Source organism: Aotus nancymaae, unplaced genomic scaffold, assembly GCF_030222135.1.
Source record: "Aotus nancymaae isolate 86718 unplaced genomic scaffold, 86718_ANA_hifiasm-v0.15.2.pri h1tg000059l, whole genome shotgun sequence".
In the NCBI taxonomy this organism is placed as follows: domain Eukaryota; kingdom Metazoa; phylum Chordata; class Mammalia; order Primates; family Aotidae; genus Aotus; species Aotus nancymaae.
In genome coordinates, this window is record NW_026988473.1 from 68,906,169 (window position 1) to 68,927,997 (window position 21,829).

The 21,829-nt window shown below is 33.9% G+C and overlaps 1 protein-coding gene across 10 annotated transcripts in view; it reads right to left on the reverse strand.

Moving 5' to 3' along the window:
• The window catches only part of DLG2 (discs large MAGUK scaffold protein 2), a 2,157,409-nt gene that overhangs the window by 1,655,380 nt on the left and 480,200 nt on the right, over positions 1-21,829 (reverse strand). The window contains exon 1 of one of the 10 annotated variants that reach the window (XM_012469548.2): positions 17,442-17,910. The exons of the other annotated variants lie outside the window; for them this stretch is intronic. Within the exon in view, the coding sequence (XP_012324971.1) occupies positions 17,442-17,471 (30 nt within the window). The 5' untranslated portion in view covers positions 17,472-17,910. Of the gene's footprint in view, positions 1-17,441; positions 17,911-21,829 lie in introns of those variants that run through there. 10 annotated transcript variants of the gene reach the window in all.

Consider the following 21,829-nt stretch of genomic DNA (forward strand, 5'->3'; position numbering starts at 1 on the left):
GGAGAACATTAGAATTCCCTCAAGAGACAACCTAGCTCTCCAAGCAAAGATTTAAAATAGAAATTCGTGACAAACTCCCCCCAAAATAAAGCTTTCCCTCCTTCCTTCTCTCCCCATTCATCTATCCAGCATTTTTATACCTGTAGATTAGTGATATGTGACTACACCAGGATTCGGGGATTTGCAATGCTGACCATTAAAAACATGTCTCTTAAGAGACAAAACTATCAATGGGTCTTGGTCTTTCAGAAACAGCTTGATGTCCCCAAATCTCTCCTCTTCCTTGGTTGTCTGTTTCTCACTTTAAAATCTTGACATATTTCATTCCAGAATATTCTGAGAACATTAGCTAAATATGCTAACCAATTACACCTAAGATTGATTGTATAAATATGTAACTACAAAGAATTCTAACAGTGACTAAGAGAATTCTAAAGATTTTCTTCTCAAGCCCCCAAAAACATGAGAATATTTTTTGTGTATCAGGGGCTTATACACTATTACAGTGCTTTGGAGTTTACCAAGTGCTTATATAGAAATTTAGTCATTTCATCCTCAGAAAAAGTTGTATGTGGCAGAGTGAGAGATGATTCATACAAATAAAATTTTGACCTAAATGTTTCATTTAAAATAGCATGTTCTTTTGAAAGCAGAGTAAAAGCTGAAAGTTTCTGTTGTTGTACTGTTCACAGTAAAATGTAATCAAAGGAGTTTCTTTTTATGGGGGAGAGGGGGCAGTATTGTGAAGTGTTGCATGATAAGACTGTACACATATCTGCTCATTTATCTACCCATTCCTCACTTGTCAAAATATACTTCATGAATGGTACCATGTTAGGTATATATATATAGATTTAAAATTTCGAGGTATAAAACTTTAAATAATTCTTATTCTCCAAAAGCTCACAACATTTTAGGAGATACAATACAATGTGCTGAGTTTAAAACAGAGTTAAATAACAGGGCCATTAATCCATTCATGTAGTTGGTCAACAAACATGTACTGAGCAATTACTATGTGCAAGCTATTGCATTAGGAATAAAGATATATCAAGACTCAGTGTCTGTCTAAAAAAGTACTTATTCTAAGGAAAAAGATAAACCAATAAAGATGCAGTTATAAATTAATATTACTGATATGGGATAAATAAACTGTTCCATGGCAGATCAAAAATATTCATTGTACTCATTCTTGGGGCAGGAGTAAGAAATGAACTAGGGTAAGGGAAAATTACAGAGAGGAACTGAGGCAAAAGGGGGAAGTATTTACCTCTGGCTGGGTAACTCAGGAAAGACTTTGTTGAAGAGACATTTCAGGTATCCAACACAATTTTAAGGAAGTGAAGGTATAAGAAGAGGGCCTTACAGGCTAAAGGTACTCAATGCACAACTGATAGCACAAAGTAAAGAAATTGTTGGCCTTGTCCAGAAACTCCTCAATTCTGGACCTCAGAATCCCAGGGCTGAAGAGAAAGAATGATTTTATGCTATACAGAGAGCTGACTTCAGCCTTTCTTTTTATTTATCTCTACTTCACAAGACTAAATGGACAGCAGGGTGTGGGATAAATGAGTCGGACCAGGAAGTGGACATGGGGGGACACAGAGCTGATCCTATAAAACGCATAAGAGGCCCTCCTGAGTTTAATCTTTGAACAAGCATTTCAGCTGTCTTCTCACCCCTGAGACTCTTAGGTATTTGACAGATGAAGAAAAAGAGGTCAAAACATGATGCCCAAGGAGCAGAACTAAGTGGCTTTTTGCATGCAGAACTAAAACGACATGCAATAATGTGTGTGCAAATGGACTGTGAGTTGTAAAGTACTTTAGAAATGAGCTAATTCTTGTTAAAATTACTTGAACACTTTTTCTGACTTCTAGTCCAATATAATCTCTAACATACCAAGAGTTAAAAAGTTTTCAAAAAATTTGAAAAATACTACTCCCAAAGTGCCTCCAAATCATCAATTTTATACATTTATAAATACAGATATATATATATATATATTTGTATGTATCTGTAGACACATAATACGTTCATTATGCATCCTCCACATGTGTCTACAGATACATACACACGAAGATGTTTTATGTATATGTATACATATATGCATAAATAATTTATTTTGGCAAAATAAAGGTTTTCATTGAATTAGTTTTCTAATTTCCCATAAAGATATGTCATTTTAGAATGAGATGTTAGAAAAAGAGAAAATCAAATTTTGCCATGTGCTAATGTAAAATACATTATAGGTATAAATATGTGCAAAAAAAGTTACATTGGAAGTCCTAAGACACCAAGATATAAAAATGAGATTCCAAAGGAGGCAGACCGCATGTGCAATATTCAAAAGAAATTACCAAGAACCAACTTTGGGATCCTGAATCCTATTTATAATATAATATAATGCTGGTATACAAAATTTGGGTGACTGAAGATTTAGAAAAGGGAGAGAATTTCTTTGAAGAGGGGTTGAGAAGTCTCACAACGCACCTACAATTAGTGAAATAAACTTCAATTGGACTGGACCTAAAGCTTAACATAACTTCCTTTGGTTTAGAAGGCCAATATACCAGAATTTGACTCTCACCTAAGAAGCTTAACCAGTGAGATAACACGGCAAACTGGTTAAGTCAGAAGTGGCTTCATCTGGGTTAGCCTGAACTCTCAGAGTTTGTCAAGGCAAAAGATTCATTCTGGAGCCATTGTAACACTCGTCAAGACCATGCTCCATTTAGGGTGGACTGCTGTAAAATTTGACCTAAAGAAATGCATCACAGAACACTTAGAGAGGCCCAGAAGGGGCCCACGAAAGTGTCCATGAGGGAAAAACTCAGCCAGAGTTTTCATGGCTGCATTAAAATCCCCGATCTGCTGTTTGCTAGCTGTGTAACCCTAGGCAAGTTACTTTACTTCTCTTTGCCATAGTTATGAAAATTTTAAAAGTTATAAGTAAAACACTTAAAACTATTTCTATATATAATCAGCACTATTTAAGTGTCAGTAATTTTCTTCCTTTTTGGTTATTTTTATCATTGTTATTATATGTCAGGCTGAGAGGTCAAAAAGCACAACAATCCCAGTTCAATAGGAACTTTCCTTGTCTCCTTTTCTTATTTCCTTCTTATGCTCCAAACTTGGAAGGATCAATAACCAACTAGTAAATGGGAAAACATAAGAAAAGTCTATGGCATCCCCTTCCCCCAAAGCAGATGCCCTATCTGAAGATCCCACAATAGGAAAAAGAGAATCTTTCATCTGGAATATGTTCCAAATTTTGACTAGTATTTGGGACCGAACAATTTTAATTAATATATTGGGACTGTATTTGTGATTTTCAGTGACTGCAGGACATTTTATTCCCTGTAAATGGAAAGTTATGAGAATACCCATTTTCATTTGGAGGGCAGGGTGAGGACCACTGACATTAAGCCATTTTAAACAAACAATGGGGACCCCAAAATAAATTCTATTATTGCATCACATGAGTATTCCTTGTTAAATGTGTCAATTACAGATGCAGAACATACTAATGGTGAGTGTTAACTTTTTTTATTCAACTTTGGGAATATTCCTCAACATATGACTTCATCCCTTCCTGGACTTATCTTTTCATTTGCTTCTTTTTATTTTCTCAGGCTTCAAAAGATGTTTAAAATAAGTTGGCCTAATTTGTTTCTGAGGAAATCCTTACTAAAACTGAAGCCATGCTGGGGAGTCATGAATTTGCCTCTTTTGTAAATGAAGAAAATGCTCCTGACCTATTCTCCAAAGGATGCTGAGAACAAGGGATTTTCAGTGGGCAGTGATGATGGTGCTGAGTCATTCTCAACACTTTTCAAAATCCTTTGTGACTTCAGAGAGACATTTGCCCAGGTTAACAGAGGTGCAGTCTGTGACTAACTAGTGCATGAAAGGATTAAAACACTCTGCATTAAAATATTCTAAGCACCTAGCTACCCAGATTAACTATGATGAGTGGAATAGACTGAGTTTTTAGGCTGGCCACATTTAAAGATTATAAATGGAAACCATTGTTGTGACTTGATATTTCAGGATATCAATGGAAGAGGACAGTGGGCTTGGACTCAGGAGACATTTCCTAGATATATAATGAAATAATATTCATTGAGCACCGTTAGATCCCAAGCACTTGACATGCACTGTTAACTCATTTTATCATCACATCAACCCTAAAAGGTAGTAGAGGAGAGAGTTTAATACCATGAGGAATCCACTGGACCTGGGTTACAATGCCAGAGTTTTCACTTTTTACATCTGTGGCTTTGGATGAATTTCTTAATTTCTGTGAGTTTCAGTTTTCTCATCCATAAAATGGGAAAAATAAAACATAGCTTAAGGAATTATTTTAAGTATTACAAAACTTCAAATACATATATATATATCTCTCCAAGAGCCTGATATATTAATATATATTAATATCTATCTTATTAATTGGGGATCTTTCTCCTGTTCCACTTAGCTCCTCTGAGTCTATATTCTTGTATCTGAGTATAAAATAATATTTATCTCACAAGGTAAATATGAAAATTAAATAAGATAAAGTACATGAAAGTGTTTAGCAAACAGCAAGAACTTTAAATCTAAGTTTTGTTTGTAACTTTTTTGTCAGTATATAGAAGATTAAAAGAATGTCTGAAATACTGCAGCAATTTAAGATAACTAAATTTGGGAGCCAAAACTGATTCTGCAGTCTGGGATCACTTAACTTGAAATTGCTGGTCGTAAATATTTCTAAGAAATATAATATGGTATTTTAGTATTTTGTGGAGTCACGTCCCAGTATTCTCTGAAGCTCTACCAATTTCAAAAGTTGAGTTATTACTATGCATAGTTAAATGCAATAGAGTAATTTAAGCTTCTAAATACAAGATTTAAAAGTAGAATTTTGTAAAATACTTTAAATGTAATTAATATCTGCACTCTGTCATTGTATCCTAGTAATCAGATGAAAAAAAAGGAATGGGCTGCAATTGTACTTTTCTCTTTGCAAAAAGGAAAATTTGAATATTGTTGCTACTACAGAAAATAACTATTTTTTCATTGGCAGATCTTATCTATTATATCATAAACTACAAAATCTCATGGAAACGTAAGAGACTGTGACTTCTAAAACAAGCTATTTTTTTCCTTCAAAACATATTTAAAAATTCATTTGTAAAGATTCTTGGATTAACAAATTAACAGCTAGTAAAAAATATCTGAAATTTCAGGACTCCAAAATTCTTTGAAGAAAGAAATGCCATTCAGAAACAAGACGAAAGTAATTCACTTCTAGTCTCTCTGCTACCATAGAGACAAAGAGAAAAAAAGTGAAGAGATTTAGCACACTTAATTCTTCCAGAAATTTATAATTAACTACATAGGAAAGGGAACAATTACCATATTTCCAAAGAATAAAGAATTTTAAAAGTTGAGCTTTTGATAAGACATAATTACAACCTATTAAATATGCAATTCATACCAATTTGCTCTTATGATCTTGAATTTCAAAAATTGCATATACATTGGTTACTGTTTTCTGAAAAGTACACGTGGAATGCCACCATGTTAAATTTACAGAGCTTTCTCTTACCAGAGGATTTTCTCAGTTACTTAAAATTCTGGCCAAACGTAACACAAAGAAAATGGTCAATGGATATTACTTGCATATATGCCCTGTCTTCCTGACACCTATGAATATGTATTTGGGGACAAATGTTAATAAAGGAAAAAATGTGCAGGCTTTTGTAGATCAAGTGCCATGGCCAACATCAAGCAATAGCCAGAAAGGACTAGCGATTAGATATGTTCTCAATTTAAACAGAACTTTAGATTGCTGAGTAAATTATGGGTGTATTAATTCAGGACAGTTTTATTTTAAGAAACTTACAAGAAAACAGCAGATCTAGAAATCCTAGGAGATTCAAAACAAAGAAAGAGAGGAAGAATTTATTTTGCTAAAAATGTACACTTTTATTTATGGTTTCTTTAGCAAATAAAATTTTTTAAAATTTTTATCATCAAGAATATCAAGAAATTATCCTTATAATGTTCTATTTAGAACTCTATTTGAAAACAAATTATTTTATTTTAGGATATCTATAAATATAGCATGAAAGATTATATTTCTCATTGTAAAAACGTGAAGTATCAGAGGGGTAAGCTAAAATATTAATACTTTATGAACTGTGTTTTCATACAACAATCAAAATTCTTGCTGGCGTAGATAATAAATGGTATAATTTATGTCTTGAAATTTTATTTTTGGATATTCTTTTTTGAAACATAATTAAATGGTATTCGAGGAGACTCTATTGCTAACTACACTGCTGCCTGGTAAAGTGGTATAATAGATTATTCTAAGTCATTTCTATCTAAGAGTTTCAGAACAATTTTAAGGGAACAGTTGAAAGTCTCTAAAGCTAACTCAGATCTTAACCACAGAATAACATAACATCCATTCCAGTCCTGTATGCATAATGCTGCTGTCATCTGTGGCTAGTTGTACAAATTTCAAGTAACAATTACTATTATAGTTTTTTAAGTTTCTTTTATAGGTTACTTGGAATAAAGCCATTCAATGTTACTGATACACCTTGTTCTCTGAAATGTGAACCAATATAAAAAAGTAGCAGAACTGCTGTGAACCTCTACCTAGACAAGTCTGTGTCCTGAAAGTTGAGTGAAACATAAAGTATTCCGCTTTAAACAAAATTATATTATTTCTCCAATTATTTTATAACCTGATAATTTAGGAGAATAAAGTCATTTTTGAATTTTCTGTTGCATAGCTTTCTAACTCACTTTAATATTTTAATAGTAAAATATACGTTAATATTGCTCTTCTTTTATAGTATACTTATGATAAATATATTATATACATATTATAAAGCCAAATAATTTTCCCCCCAAAGTATCTTGCTATATTAAATCACTGAAAAATTAAATGGATATGAGTTGACATTCTTTTATCAAACTGAAAACCTGATCTGACTGCTTTAGTTTTTGTTTAATAGAAACGTGCAATTAATTGTCTTCTAAGTATTTTTATACTTTAATTTTAGAAATTTAAATGATGAACATGATAATTTGGTTTATCATAGATGTGATTCAGTTGCCATTTTCCAGGTGTATAAAAGGACTTTTATCTCTATTAGTCCATTTCTTTTACATAAAAATGACACTTCCAAGTATCACTTTAGACCAACTAACTGTTCACAGATAAGTTTACCAATTGCCTGTCTCTTAACTGAATAGTTTATCCATCAGACTACAAAGATTTCTTTTACAACTATTTATTGTGAAGTGCACATTATATATACACATGTACATATGTGTATACATGTATGTATATATGCAAAAACATTTGTGTATATGTGCACATGAGTCTATATACGTACACAGAGAAGTAAATGTATATCTACATAAGTGTGTTGTGTGTGTGTGGTGTGTGAGTATGTATGTGTGTGTGTGTAACTTAGAGGAAGCAAGAATTTCATCCACTCATTCATTTACTTACTGAATAGTGAAATATTTATCGGACGTCTGTTAAATGAAAGAATCAGTCAACACTTATGGTACATCTGCCAGTACCATGGTAAGTGATCAGCTATAAATACAACTAAGAACTTCTCCTGTCCTCAAGGAATTCACATTCTAGCAAGAAACAGGCACAAGTAAAAGATAACTATACAACCAGATAAAGGCTATAACAAAAATACAGACAATGTACTAAGAACACGGAACATGACAGGCTCAGTCTGGTAGGGCACTATCAAGGAAAGTACTTACAGAGAAATCTGCGTTTAGCTGAATCTTCAAGGTTAAGAAATGTATTAGGGAAGATCAGGCTAGGGAGTTGAGAGGAATTCAAGGCATAAGAATAAAAAGGCACAACAAAGAAACAGGAGGATGAAATTCAGATTATTTGGGGAAACAAAACATTATTGATTATAGTTGACTAAGGCATGAAGGGTAGTGGGATCTGAGATAGGCAGACAGGCAACAGATACAACATCGAGGGTGAGGTGCTCCAGGTGAAACAATGCAGACTTTATCCTGAAGAGCAGTGCTTCTCAAACCTTAATGTGCAAAATCAACTAAGGATACAAATCAGTTAGGGATCTTATGAAAATGCAGATTTCGATTCAGTAGTTTAGCATGGGGACTGAGATTGTGCATTTCTGTTTTCTAGGGCATGCCATTGCAGTTGGTGAACAAACCAAATTTTGAATAAGGGAGCCATAGGGGACAGGGAATCCCTGAAGGATTATAATGAGAATTGCAGAGTTGTGATATACATGCAAATTATATATATACATGTAAATATATAGACACATACATATATATGTGTATATATACACACATGCATATTTATACACACACACATACATATGTACATTTTTTTTAAAGGAAGGTCCCAGTTAATGGTGTGGAAAATGTGTAGGAGTGGAAAGATAGGGAAAGCAGGAAGATTAATAGGGATTTGATTGCAGAAATCCAGGTAAGAATTAGTAAGACTCTGAAAAAGACCACTGGTAGTAGAAATTGTAAATAAAGGACAGATTATAAGAAATAAAATAAATAAGAATTGGCTATTGGGGATTTGGGAAAAAATAAAAATCAAGGTCAACTCCTACTTTTCTAATCACGACAAGTGGAATAGTGGCATACAAAGAAATTGAGCACGGAGCACATAGGAGAACTGTTTATGCTCGGAGGACTCCAGAGAGTAAACATTTTCCTGGAACTTTTGACTTAAGTTTACTTAATGGGTAAACAGAATTCCAAATTCTAAGAATTCATAAATTTACTCTCAAACCAATTTCTCATAAAACCTGTTATCTCCAAAAGGTTAGCTCGAGAATTGTATTACTTGATACAAAGAAATAGACATGTGTGGGTAAGCATATTAAAACAGAGATATGAGGGGCACAGGTTATATTTATAGGATTTCAAATCTGGTACTAACTTTGAATGCACAAATGGAAGAAGAAGCTGGAATATTTGTTATCTTTCTCTCACCAATAAGAGCCTATAAACCTGCAAATATTATTCATTGAAGCCACAGGAAATCCCCATCACCATGACTACACAAACAGAAATTTGCCACTAGAGTGGTAACTAGCTAATTGAATCAGTAAAATTTATCCTTAAATGTCAGACTCCCAGAAATGAGAAAATGAGAGTGAAAAAGGAGAAGGAACAGGAACACCTGTACCTGCTATTTATTGGTTATGTGTATACATAGTTACTACACTCAACGCTGTGTATATATTGGCACTAGCTGTTCCCATTGTCTGGGATATTCTTTGCCAAGATCTTCACAAAGGTGATACTCTTCAATATTCTTTTAAGTTGTTTGCTTAAGTATTTATATGACCTGTGTCACATAAAATTACTTCTAACACATACAGACACAGCTCTCATTTTCTCTACCATACAGTGACACTAATGGTAATAAAATATCCCAATTTATGCTAATGTTTTCTATTTTTAATAATTTGACTCATCCTTTCCATGTATAGAGTATTTCATATTTTTCAAATATATAAACTAATTTGATTCTGTACAATATTCATATTCAGGAAGTACTGATAAGCCAGTATTATTACCCTATTTCAGACTTTAGAAAAATAAAACTCAGGGAGGATAAATTGAATTTACTAAGATTACTAGTATAGTAAAGGAAACTCCAAGTCTATATTTTCTGAATCTTGAATCAACACACATTCTCAGATTGCCTTTGGTGAAACATACATACATGCAACAAAACAGGTTCCTCAGATAGCTATAATCATGGGTAATCTGCTTCAAGAAAATCTTATCTTCCAAACATTCAGATTAAACAGTGGATAAATAATAAAGTGATGAATTCTTTTTGTACCTTATGAAGGATTTATATTATTTTTTAAAGTTTTGAGCATAGTGAATGTTTAAATGTTATTTAAATTATGAAATTTTATTCGCAGTTGTTTCCTCTTCAGACCCACATATGTCTCAGAAAGTATGATTTATGTAAAGGTCTTATAAAGGACAATTCTCTCAGACTCATAGCTCTTCACAGTATTCTGTTGTTTTTACTCACAGACTCAAAAAGGGATAATGTTATGAAATAACATTCTGGTAATCAGGTTTAGAAGGAAAACCATTTACTACAGATGAGTTAGCAGATGACTGATATGATTCATATAATAAAATTTTATTTCTAAAAGTTTAGTTTGACAGGCTATGGATATATGTCTGAAAAACTACAAATCTACAACCAATTGTAATTTTAAAGTAAGCCCTATGTGGTGCATTGTTTTTATTTAATTAGATATTTAGATAGAGAAGGAATGAAATGCAAAGTACAGAATCAAGAGTATATTTTAACTCAATAATAACCTTGCTGTGGTTCAATCTGAAGAGAATAATAGTGAATGGGAACATGGATATTACAGTCACAAAGACCTGAGTTGGAACTTATTTCTGTGACTGTACCTCATCTTTAAGATATGAAGGATCACTGCATTAGTCTAAAAACTAAATGCGTTTTGATGAAATTCAAGTCCCTTCCATGTCCCAGACATTTCATTTATATATATACATACATATATATATGTATATATATGTATGTATATATGTATATATATAAATAAATAAATATACACAGAAACACACACACAAATAAGAAAAAGGAACATCATTCCTTTCTTTATGGAGCTTCTTTCTAGTCAAAAGAAAGACAAAATAATCACACAAATCAGTATACAATATGAATTGCTATATGTGGAAATGTGGCATAATATCAGAGTGTACGCTAAGGATATATAATCTTCTAGAAAAGACAGTGACATGTAAGGTGATATCTGGAAGATAACTAGAATTTAGATGAGTGGACAGTTATCTAAAAAGAATAATAGTAAATGGAAGTCCCCAAAACAGAAACATGGTTGACACCTTCAGAGAACAGAGTGAAGCCAGCGAGACTAATATATCCTTTAGTTTAATGAAAGAAAGGAAAGGTAGCACAGATTCAAAACATGGTCTTATCCATGTATTTTCAAGATTCTTGGAGTGTAAAATACAAGGTATAATTATAGAAGACAAGATACGAGAGAAATTTAGGTTCTAAGTCAAAAGAGAATTGTATACATTTGTAAGAATCTGGACAACTACTCATCTTTCAATAGGTTGCTGAGAGTGATGCTGTTGGCCTTGTATATTAGACTGATCCTCCTGCAGCTGGATGGAACACTTAATAAAAGAAAGTTAAGCTATTAGATTAATGCCATTAGTATTTCACGGTGTTTGACACTATTAAAATGGCTAATCTCAGGTTACCAAGACAATCATAGAATCTCTTCTCTTTTTTTTTTTTTGAGACGGAGTTTCACTCTTGTTACCCAGGCTGGAGTGCGATGGCGCGATCTCAGCTCACCGCAACCTCCGCCTCCTGGGTTCAGGCAATTCTCCTGCCTCAGCCTCCCGAGTAGCTGGGATTACAGGCACGCGCCACCATGCCCAGCTAATTTTTTGTATTTTTAGTAGAGACGGGGTTTCACCTTGTTGACCAGGATGGTCTCGATCTCTTGACCTCTTAATCCACCCGCCTCGGCCTCCCAAAGTGCTGGGATTACAGGCGTGAGCCACCGCGCCCGGCCCATCTTTTCTCTTTTTATACAAAAGGGTCAATTATGTTAAATTTTCCCTACTATTAGTTGTATTTATGCTTCTCTTTGCCACCCAATAGATTTATTTTTTTTTTGGACACATCAAGCCCCCATTCTCATCTCTGTAAGGTATACATGCCACCTTGCAGATATTTGGCTCAAACGACAAGTATTAACGACTGTCACTTGCAGGATAAACATGAGGAAAGGTGTACCAAAAAAAGATAGGAAGATAAGAAAGCTATGGACCCTAACAGAGAACAGTGCACCTACTCCCTACAAGGTAATATCCTCAGCGTTTTATAGTTCTTATCCCACCCAATTCTCAAAACAATGCTGTAAGATAGGTACTCTTTTGTGGATGAGAAAACTGCAGTGCTGACAAGGTCATCCAGCTAGTAAAAGGGGAAACCATTATTTTACTGAACAGGTATAAGAATGAGCAACACAGGTTGTGTAGAAAACACGAGAGACATCAAATTAGGGGGATGAAATGGGAGAAAAGTCTGGGCAAACTGGGATTGGGAACCAGTGTTGATGAATGGAAAATCCTATTTCCTTTAAGGTAACAACTGTCTCAACTATATGATATTTGCGACCAGGTACTGATCCATCTCTGTATCCTTTGAATCTTGTTACTCATATTGGACACCTTACATTCCAGCCATTTTGGCCTTCCATTCTTGAAATATGTAATTTATTCTCATTCTCTCTCTTTCTCTCTCTCTCTCCCCACACACTATAATTAAAATTATAGTCTGAACTTTGCCTAAAACATTCTGCCAGAACTTTGCCTAAAGCAGTCTCCCTACCCCATTATGCCCTCCATTATGCAAATCAACTTAATTTTCACTTCCTCAGTAAAGCTTCCCCTTATATTTACCCCTACATACCTGCAACATAGCTCATCAGGTTCTTTAGGTATTCCTGTCCTCATTTCCATAGCACCCTATATTCATTTTCTTATCAGACATCACTGCTATTTCTGTAATTGGTTGTTTTCACCATTAGACTAAAGGTTCCATGAGAACAGATTGCTTATTATAGCCCCACACCTTTCAACATGTCAAGTGCATAGTAAGCGTTCAATATATGCTTGTTAGATGAATAAAATGAATGAATAAATGTGATGCTTCTACCATGGGAGCAACTGTACACCTGCATGAATAAATAGCTTTCTCTATGAACACAAGACCACTCAGGAAGCCATTTGTTCCCTTGGCAATTTGTTTCATTTTCTCTACAGGAAGCTCTGGTGGAAATAAAAATTATTTTAGCTTTTCCAAACACCTTATTTGCAAATATTTCTGTTAAGAATCCACTTCCAAAGAAACGACATGCCACCTTCTAAAAATTAAGGTCATAATAAATAATATGATATTTACCAGCCTTGATAAACATATTTTTAATGCCTCACACAACTTTTATTTCCTTTTAGAAATTCGGAGTGACTTTTAATTCTTATTAAAGATAGTGGGTTGACAGAGGCAAAGAATAAAATCATATTAACAAAACAGATATAGTATTAACAACATCAAGAAAAGCTTCTTTTGTGCTGCCCAGTCCACTTTTCATTCTGCTATGTGAATTTTATTATGTATATTAACCTGTTATGCATATTAAAAATTAATAGTGCCATCATGCCTCTATTAATGAATTATAGCAGTTTTATTTGTAAATCATTTTTAAATCTTTTTCAAATATACAAGTATGGTTCATGGATATCTGAAATTATGCCAATGTGTGATTCACCCACTACTACTACTGTAAAAATTCTGCAGTTTTATTTGTAGATCTTTTTTTTAAACTTTTTCAAATGTATAAGTATGGTTAATTGATATCTGAAATTATGCCAATGTATGATTCACACACTACTACTAGTAAAGATACTTTGTTAACCTAAACAATTTTATCTTCAGAGACAATAGAGGATAATATTAGATTTGAAATAGAAAAGGAAATACCTCAGGGATGCAATAAAATATACTCATTTTACAGAGAAGGACAGTGATGGCCAAGTGCTTGTGGGTGCCCATGGTCAGAAAGTACAGATTTATTTTTCACGGTTGCACACTTTTCTATTCTTATATCAAATCCTTTATGTTGTTACATATGATACTTGAGAATTCCTATGCAGTAAAAGAAAAATTATATTGACTCTTTGCATTTCATTAAAGTAGAGAGAATATTCTGCTTGTCATCCAGAACTACTGTCCTATTGGCCAATCACGTAAACTCATGGCTCTGCCTAACATTATTTTCCTTGCATTTTAGTTGTTAAATTTATTGGATTATCTTTCAATTACTCAAAAAATGTTTAGGGAATTCCATCACATAAAATGTGTTGCATTAGTTATTAGATTGTGTTTAGCCACTGTTATTGAGATGACTTCATTTACCTCAATATTCATACTGAGAGGGACTCATTAAAGATATAAATTGTGAGTTGCTGAATAAATTATACTATATATACATTTTTCCATCTGCCAGTTGTGCTAAGTACTTTACATAGTCTAGTATAATATCACTTAGACCTAGGTAATATATCCTTTTTGAAGATGAATAAATCAGTGTTTGAGGAAGTTAAACAACTTATCCACATCCTAAAGCTAATACATATCAGAAAAACAATTTAAACCCAAATCTCACTCCAGTTTCCTGCTCTTCACACTAAAACATGTTCCTTCTCTTTCTCAGTAGTGATATCTGTGACAAAAGTACTGAAATTGAAACTGGACAGAAACATTTGAAAAAAAGAGATGACTCAATCTTCTGAAAGTGGGTTGTCTGAACATTTGACAAGACCTTGGAAGCCATGCGACAGAAACTATTTATGAACACTCTAGTGATTTCCTAGCCTACAAGATCTTAGTCCAAATCTGAGAAGTTCTACAAATCAGTTTAGCTAGACTGGAGCTCTTAAGACTTTAAACAATCTGAGTTAAATGGAGTAAGATCTAGAATAGGATTATTTTATCAGAGGGTTTACATAAAATCCACAATCATTTCCTTCCTCTTATACACAGAAAAAAATAAAAATGATTCTCCAATATGTCTAATCGATCTTTTTATGCTACCATTATACAATGATATTTTCTAGATTTATCATCATCCCTCCTCTCATTAATCTTCTTTCATTCATTTTTAAGAATGTGAAACAAATACATAATGAGGAATTTATTTCTATAGTGTGTACAATAGGGGAATATGGAAGAACTCATAAGGCACAGAGGTCTAGGAGGAGCCAAGGGGACAGTAAATGATTTTCATGCCAAGGAAAGGGAAGGAGGAACAAAAATGCTATTACCAATGGAAGTATTTCTGTTTTCCTGCCACTAAAAACTTGACAAAGTAGTGGTCAGCTGTGGTATTGAGATGTTCTGTGAATGAAATGGAGCTTAGGACGTATCATGATAATTAACAGTTCCAGTCTCAATAAAGCTTCTGTAAAGCAATAATTAAAGAGAGTACCTTAGCCAGAGCTACTAGAAAGTGAATTTATTGCTAGGGGAGAAAGAGATGAGCATTAAATTAAGATATAATTAAAATTTCCAAATTGTTGGCAAGTTTCTTGTCAAACAGTCCCAAGAAAGTAGAGCAAGGGCATCCCAAGTGCATGGCCACTTGGGGAAAAAAAGAGTAAACTATCAACAGCGGTAGACGAAATGGGTAAGATTTGCAGTCTAAAGTCCTCTAAGAGGTCTCCTCACCTATGTCCAGTTTTTGAAGCAATTATTCATTATTTACCATGTAAATATCACAATGTAACTTTGCTATATGTTTGTTCTTTAAAAGGAAGGAAATGATTGTGGATTTTGTGTAAACCCTCTGATAAAATAATCCCACCCTAGATCTTACCCCATTTAACTCAGATTGTTTAAAGTCTTAAGAGCTCCAGTCTAGTTAGACTTATTCGCAGAACCTCTCAGATTTGGAGTAAGATCTTATAGGCTAGGGAATCATCAGAGTGTTCATATATATTACTCTAGAAATGTTTATGGACATAACTAAGAAAATGATATTTCATGTGGGTCTGCGTTTTGTTGATTCATATAATTTATATGATAAATCACAATACTTAAGTAATGACATTCATCTCTTATTAAGCATTTAAAGCAAAATAACACTATGTATCACCTATGACCCTGTAATCAATAATACTTTTATAAGTAAATATGAGGCATATGACATTTTTTATCAGATAGTGTTTTCCAAATTGAAGGCACTTGGATTTCAGTATTGATTTAAGTTATGCAATGCAGTAGACTTCGAGTTTTGGTTCTCATTAATAACTTTGGTAACTTGTTTTTAAAGTACTAATTTGTTTCACAGTATCTGAAATTATTATAATTTGGGAGTAAATAATTATAAAACACATGTAGGTCAGATTCGGCAGTATTCTCTCAAGAAAAGTAACATCAAGTGTAACATCTCAAGAAGAGTAACATATTTTTGAGGATATTTCCTTCAGTAGATTACATAAGAACATACAATTTCTTACTTAAGATATTTTAAAACTTATTTTAGCTTATTTACTTTTACTGATTAAACTGGACCACTGAATGAGATGTTTGGCAATTTTTAAAAGTAAAATAAGGTATTTGTCTAATTTAGAGGCTTAGTCAACTAACCCAACTAGAAGTTTTTAGGCTTAAAATCCACTAACGTCAACTGAAGCTTCCATGTGATACTAGACCCTATGGGAAGATATCCACTAAGATTTTCTGGAACTTAATTTGTAAAAGTAAAATATTTAAGGTCATACCATGGGTTACTTGGCTTGCGGCTTTGAAATTAAATAATCTTTTCTTTAGTGGTAAAAGGAGATCACAATGGGATATCTACACGCAGTTAAATCTCATGTACTAAACTATTAATTTTGTCATGGTTAATGAGCATCTAATCAATGTGAGATACAAGAAGATGGGATTCAAATTAACTCATGGTATGCTTACATACAAAATGAAAAGGGAACTAATGTATAAATGTCTTATAATTAGATTTTTCCCAAAAATATTAGAACTATCTATTCAAATAATCAGTGATTATGAAATTTAAATAAATTTTTTAGAACTGATGACAGAATAAAATAAAATGCCTTTGAATTTTTTCACTGTTTTTCGTAAAATAAATACCTAAAAAACTTGCCTATTGATTTTATTTCATTCCCACTTTTATTTATATTTCCAATAATGCAAATATTGCATTTGTTTCTAATTAAAATAGAGAGAATTAGCTAAATATTAAATATTGTGTTTGTTTTAACTCAGGGCCTTGAGATTATTTTTCCTTTAAAATAAATCACTAAAATGCAGAATATCAGAATTCTCCAATCAGAAGCAATATGTCAAGTCACAGTAAAGCTGATTGGCTTCTTTAAACACAGAAGACATGGTTTTTAAATGAAAAGCTAATTATCACACTCAGAAAGACTGTCCTGATGTGTTATGCTAAACTGACGTGTATGTGCTATACTACTACTATAGATATTTCTATGATGAGCTATAAATAGATGCAAAAGCAAATCCTGCCATAAAAAAAAATAATAATAACAGGCAAATTCTCCTTCCATTTGCACAAACATGCAATATCACTTTAAGAAGTTAAAAATCACATAAAGACAGGACCCCCCAGACCCTCAGGGAACAAAATGCCCAGCAAAGTAAATTATACAAATCATTTTCTCTCATGCACTGGCAGCACCTACTAGAACTGTTTAATTACGGGATGAGAATAATAATAGAAAAATGCTGCCCACAACAACAGCCCTGTTTCCTATCCTACCTTTGTGGTGACAATGCACAGGCAATCCATCCTGGATCCCTACACAGGACTCAGTGCATGGAAGTCACACCAGCAAATCAGCAAAGGTGAGAAAAGCCTTTGGAAATTGCACACAGCGAGAAGCAGAGCTTGGATTCTGTACAAGACGGCTTTTCCAAGGGGGCCCCTCATGGGAAACCCGAGCCCTCCTCCATACAGCTCAAGGCAAGCAGGATTCTCCTAGGCACCAGAAAATCCCCTAGAAATCAGCTCCGGCAAAACTTCCCGGTGGCTTGCTGGGCTCCGTGGCTGCATGGTCTTTTAGTGGATTCCTTGATCAGAACAAGACTCCTGTGAATGCCCCGCACAGTTCTATCGTAGCGATGAGTGTAACACCAAGCACCAGAGAATCACATTTCAGCTCTTGCTCTTGTTTCTGAATTCTGATCTGCTGCTTCAGTGTACCCATAAGATTTCCTTTGCCAAAATCCCCTCTTTGTTGCTTTTCTTTCTTACTAACAACACTGAGTAACACAAAAAAACTACCCGTCCCATCTACCAAATGGCTGTCGTTCCAGTGCCAGAATAGCGGCTTTGGGTAATAAAATGCTATTTATTATGAGCATGATTGCCGGGAGTCTAAATGACTCGAAAGATATGACTGAAAAGCTAAGGTGCATGTGGCGCTGCATACATCACATCTCAACTCACTTGCAATTACAAGGGCAGCTTCTTACAAATGACTAACAGCTGGATAAGGAAAATCGAGCCAGTGACATAAAGAAACTGCAGATTTGGAAGTTTAACTTAGAAAAATGTTACGTTTATCCTTTATTTGTGTTTACCTATGTGTGTGGTCCATGACATATGCAAATACACAAACAACCTACACATTTAAACGAATAAGTATATGATGAAATTGGGGAGGGTGGAGGTTCTAAAGTGTTTATAAAAGTTCTACATTCTGAGTGAAAAAATGAGCTCCTTCCCAAACTTTTCCTTCCTCACTTGCTGTCTGCAGGCACTTATTACGTGGGCAGAGCTTTGTGTTCCCTTCTGCAGCATTCTAACAGCCGAATGATTAACACTCTCCCCTCCCCCAAATCCCTCCCTTTCTTCTAGTAAAGCTGCTACTATATAGACTGCCTTTGAGGTGCTTGACAAGCATCACTCTGGATAATAATATACTTTTTTTCCCATCATCTTAGACACATAGGCAGTCACGGACTGAAACAGACAAACAGAAAGACACAGGAGCTCAGAGAGGAGAGGGGGCGGGAAGGGAGAATGAGGGAAAGTGAAAGAGAGTGAATGACAGAATGGAAAGTACTGCCTGACGAATAAAAATGGAAAATCAATGATGCACTTTTCACTAGGAAGAAAACACATAGTCAACTGGACCACTGAAATATCAAAAATAAATGTCTAGGGACCTATACACTTTAGGTCCGCAAGACACTGGCAGGACCATTTTCCACTCTACTGCCAACCACCACCCTCTCTTTTTTCATAAAAAGTATACTTTCCATGATAAATAATTTGGGGGAAAGAAATAACATATAAGACTCTTCTACCTTTCATGAATTATTCAGGTTCGAACCTCAATATCCCAATAACCTCCTGATTGCTAAGTAAATGAATGTCTCAGAAACTGATGTGTCATTATTTTACCCAAATGAGAGATCTGTTTATAAAGACTTTAAGTTCATAGCAAGTCAAATACGTGTTCAGAGAAAAAAATGAAAATAAAAGCTCCTAAAATGCAATTTGATATAATAACTTTCAAAAGTGACTCCAAAAATTATTTGTAGTTAAAAAATATAATTTCCTCTTAACTGTTATCCTACTGTTGTAATAAACTTCAAATAATTTTCAAGTTAAACACCATGAATAGAACTCATGCTCTGGTCCATTCCATCAGGTAACTCTATCTTATGGTTCAGTAATTTGAAAAGTCGAGGAAACATCACTTTGTCTAGTCACCCTCATTTGTCATATCATCACAATAATTATTTTAACTCAATACTTCCTAAGCTTATCTTGGAGTATTTAAAACATTTTATCTTTGAGCATTCCCAGGTACCAGTGTGTTTCCCTGAAACAAGTAAAACATCTAATATGTAATTGAGACTTATTGTCATATTCATGTTCAAAGTAATTAGGCTTTGTGTCCCTGTAACACTTTGAAGTTGACGACGCACGTGTAACAGTCTCACAGGCTTGAGAAATTGAAATGACTTCCCAAAAACCTAGTAACTTTCAATGCCAACATTAAAGATCATGTCTCTTAATTTCAAGTCCAGGTCTTTGTTAGTCATAGAGACAATCAGAATGGAGACAATCAGGAGTTAGAGGAAGTAAATAAACTGGATAGCAGAGTAAGATGAATATTTTCACAAGTTTTTCTGCTAGATGATACCTTCAGAACTTCATTCCATCTTTGTAGAGAGGAGGTAACTAAGATAGAGGAAAGTTAGCAGAGAGAGCCTGATGAGTCTAACTCTGGCGGATCACAGATGAAAGCACTTTGTAAACTGTGGAGACCTGCAGAAATAACAGACAACTTGTCTTTTCTTCTAGCATAGATCCTAGAACACCTTAGGCAATCCCTAAGTCGTCCATCTGACACATATTTGTTGAACACTCATTATGTGATGAACTGATTAATGTCTATATCACCCTCTAAAGTGCACTCCTTAAAGATAGTTTTAACTCTTTATTTCCATTGCCTAGACTAGTGTCTCATTCATTCATTCAACAAATATACTTGAGAATCTACTTATGTGGAAACATAAGGTAAGGAAAAGCTAGCAAAATCCCCTCCCATAAGAGAATAAAAAACTATAGTACTGTACAGAAAGTATTTGGGGGTGCTTTATATCCACAAAATAGAGACATTTAACCCAGAATGGAGAGGTGAGGGAAAGCGTTCTGGAGACAAGCCTCGAGCTAAGTTGAGAAAGATCCATAGCAGTTAACTAGAAGTTAAGAGAAATGAGAATTTCAAACACTCTACTCTATTTGAAAAATGAATGAATCAGCAATATGTTATGCTGTTATAAAATCACCTTAATAAACATATCCAATAAAAGTACTTCAGAGCAAGCATTTTACAAACTGAACATGCAATCTCTACTTGAGAATAAAAGAGCATTGCTCATATAATGTTGAGTACAAATATACTGTAAATGCATATACAGCATGTATGTTATATATTCATTTGTTTGTACTCACCTCAAGTGATTAACTGGATAAAGTATGTATGTTCAGACATAAGTAAGTACATAACATTTTAAAGTGTAGACCCATTTGGGATTTCTACTTTGTGTACACCTTACCTTCCATTGATTTTCCTCAGATACAAAGATGATAGAAGATAATTCACTCCTTTGTCTCAAGGGAAACATTATGCTGTTTTTATAATTAACAATGTATCGACATGAAGCATTTTTTTTTTTTACAGACATAGAGCTCAATTGGGCCTGTGATTTTCACAAGAGGTGTTTGGCAAGATAAGAAGCCTCAGCCTGCAACTGCTTTACTTGATATTCCTTGAGGTTAATGATATCAAACTAGAAATATATTCATTCTTAGTAAACCTATAATTGAAAGTTTGATATAAAACTCTCTTTTAAATTATTTGCACTAAACCTGTACCTTAACCACTTAAATGTATTATTTTTATTTTGTTTCCAATAGGAAAAAAAAAATCTCTAGAAGTGAAATCCATTCTGTGTCTATTCTAGAATCTAGTCCCTTGAGGGCAGATTTAATGTGTATCTCTGCTACCTAGGGTGGTACTGGCACTTAAGAGGCACAAAATAAATATTAGTGGAATTAAAGAATAATCAGAGCTTCAGTTATGCTATTTATTTTTTGATAGTTTTTAAAAACTGATTTAAACCTATGATCCCTTATTTATATTAGAATCATATGTGCACATTACAGAGTAACTATAATATATACACATATATTTATGTGCATACATAGAAATTTTAAAATAAATGTACTGGTGCATGTAGCTGAAGGTATTTGCAAACGCGAATATTTTCATTGGCAAGTCTAGTCTGATGTAAGAGGGTATGACTTAGAACAGTCTTATCTATAATGGAGAAGGGCAGTTTCTAGCTGAAGTGTTAAAACTATAGGATGCTACTGAAACTAGGTGCTTGTTATTGTGTTAGAAAACAATAATAAACATAAGCATTTTTGTTAATATAACAGTAATTTATCAAGTGGCTATTTTTTTGAAGTACTGTGGTAAATACTTAGTAACTATTACCTCATGGTCATAACACCCTTTAGGAAATAATTGTAACCTCTATTTTATAGTTAAGGAAATTGAAGCTGCCTGAGGTTCTATGACTGCCCTAAGTGACATAGAACCTAGGTGACTCCAACCTAGAGGG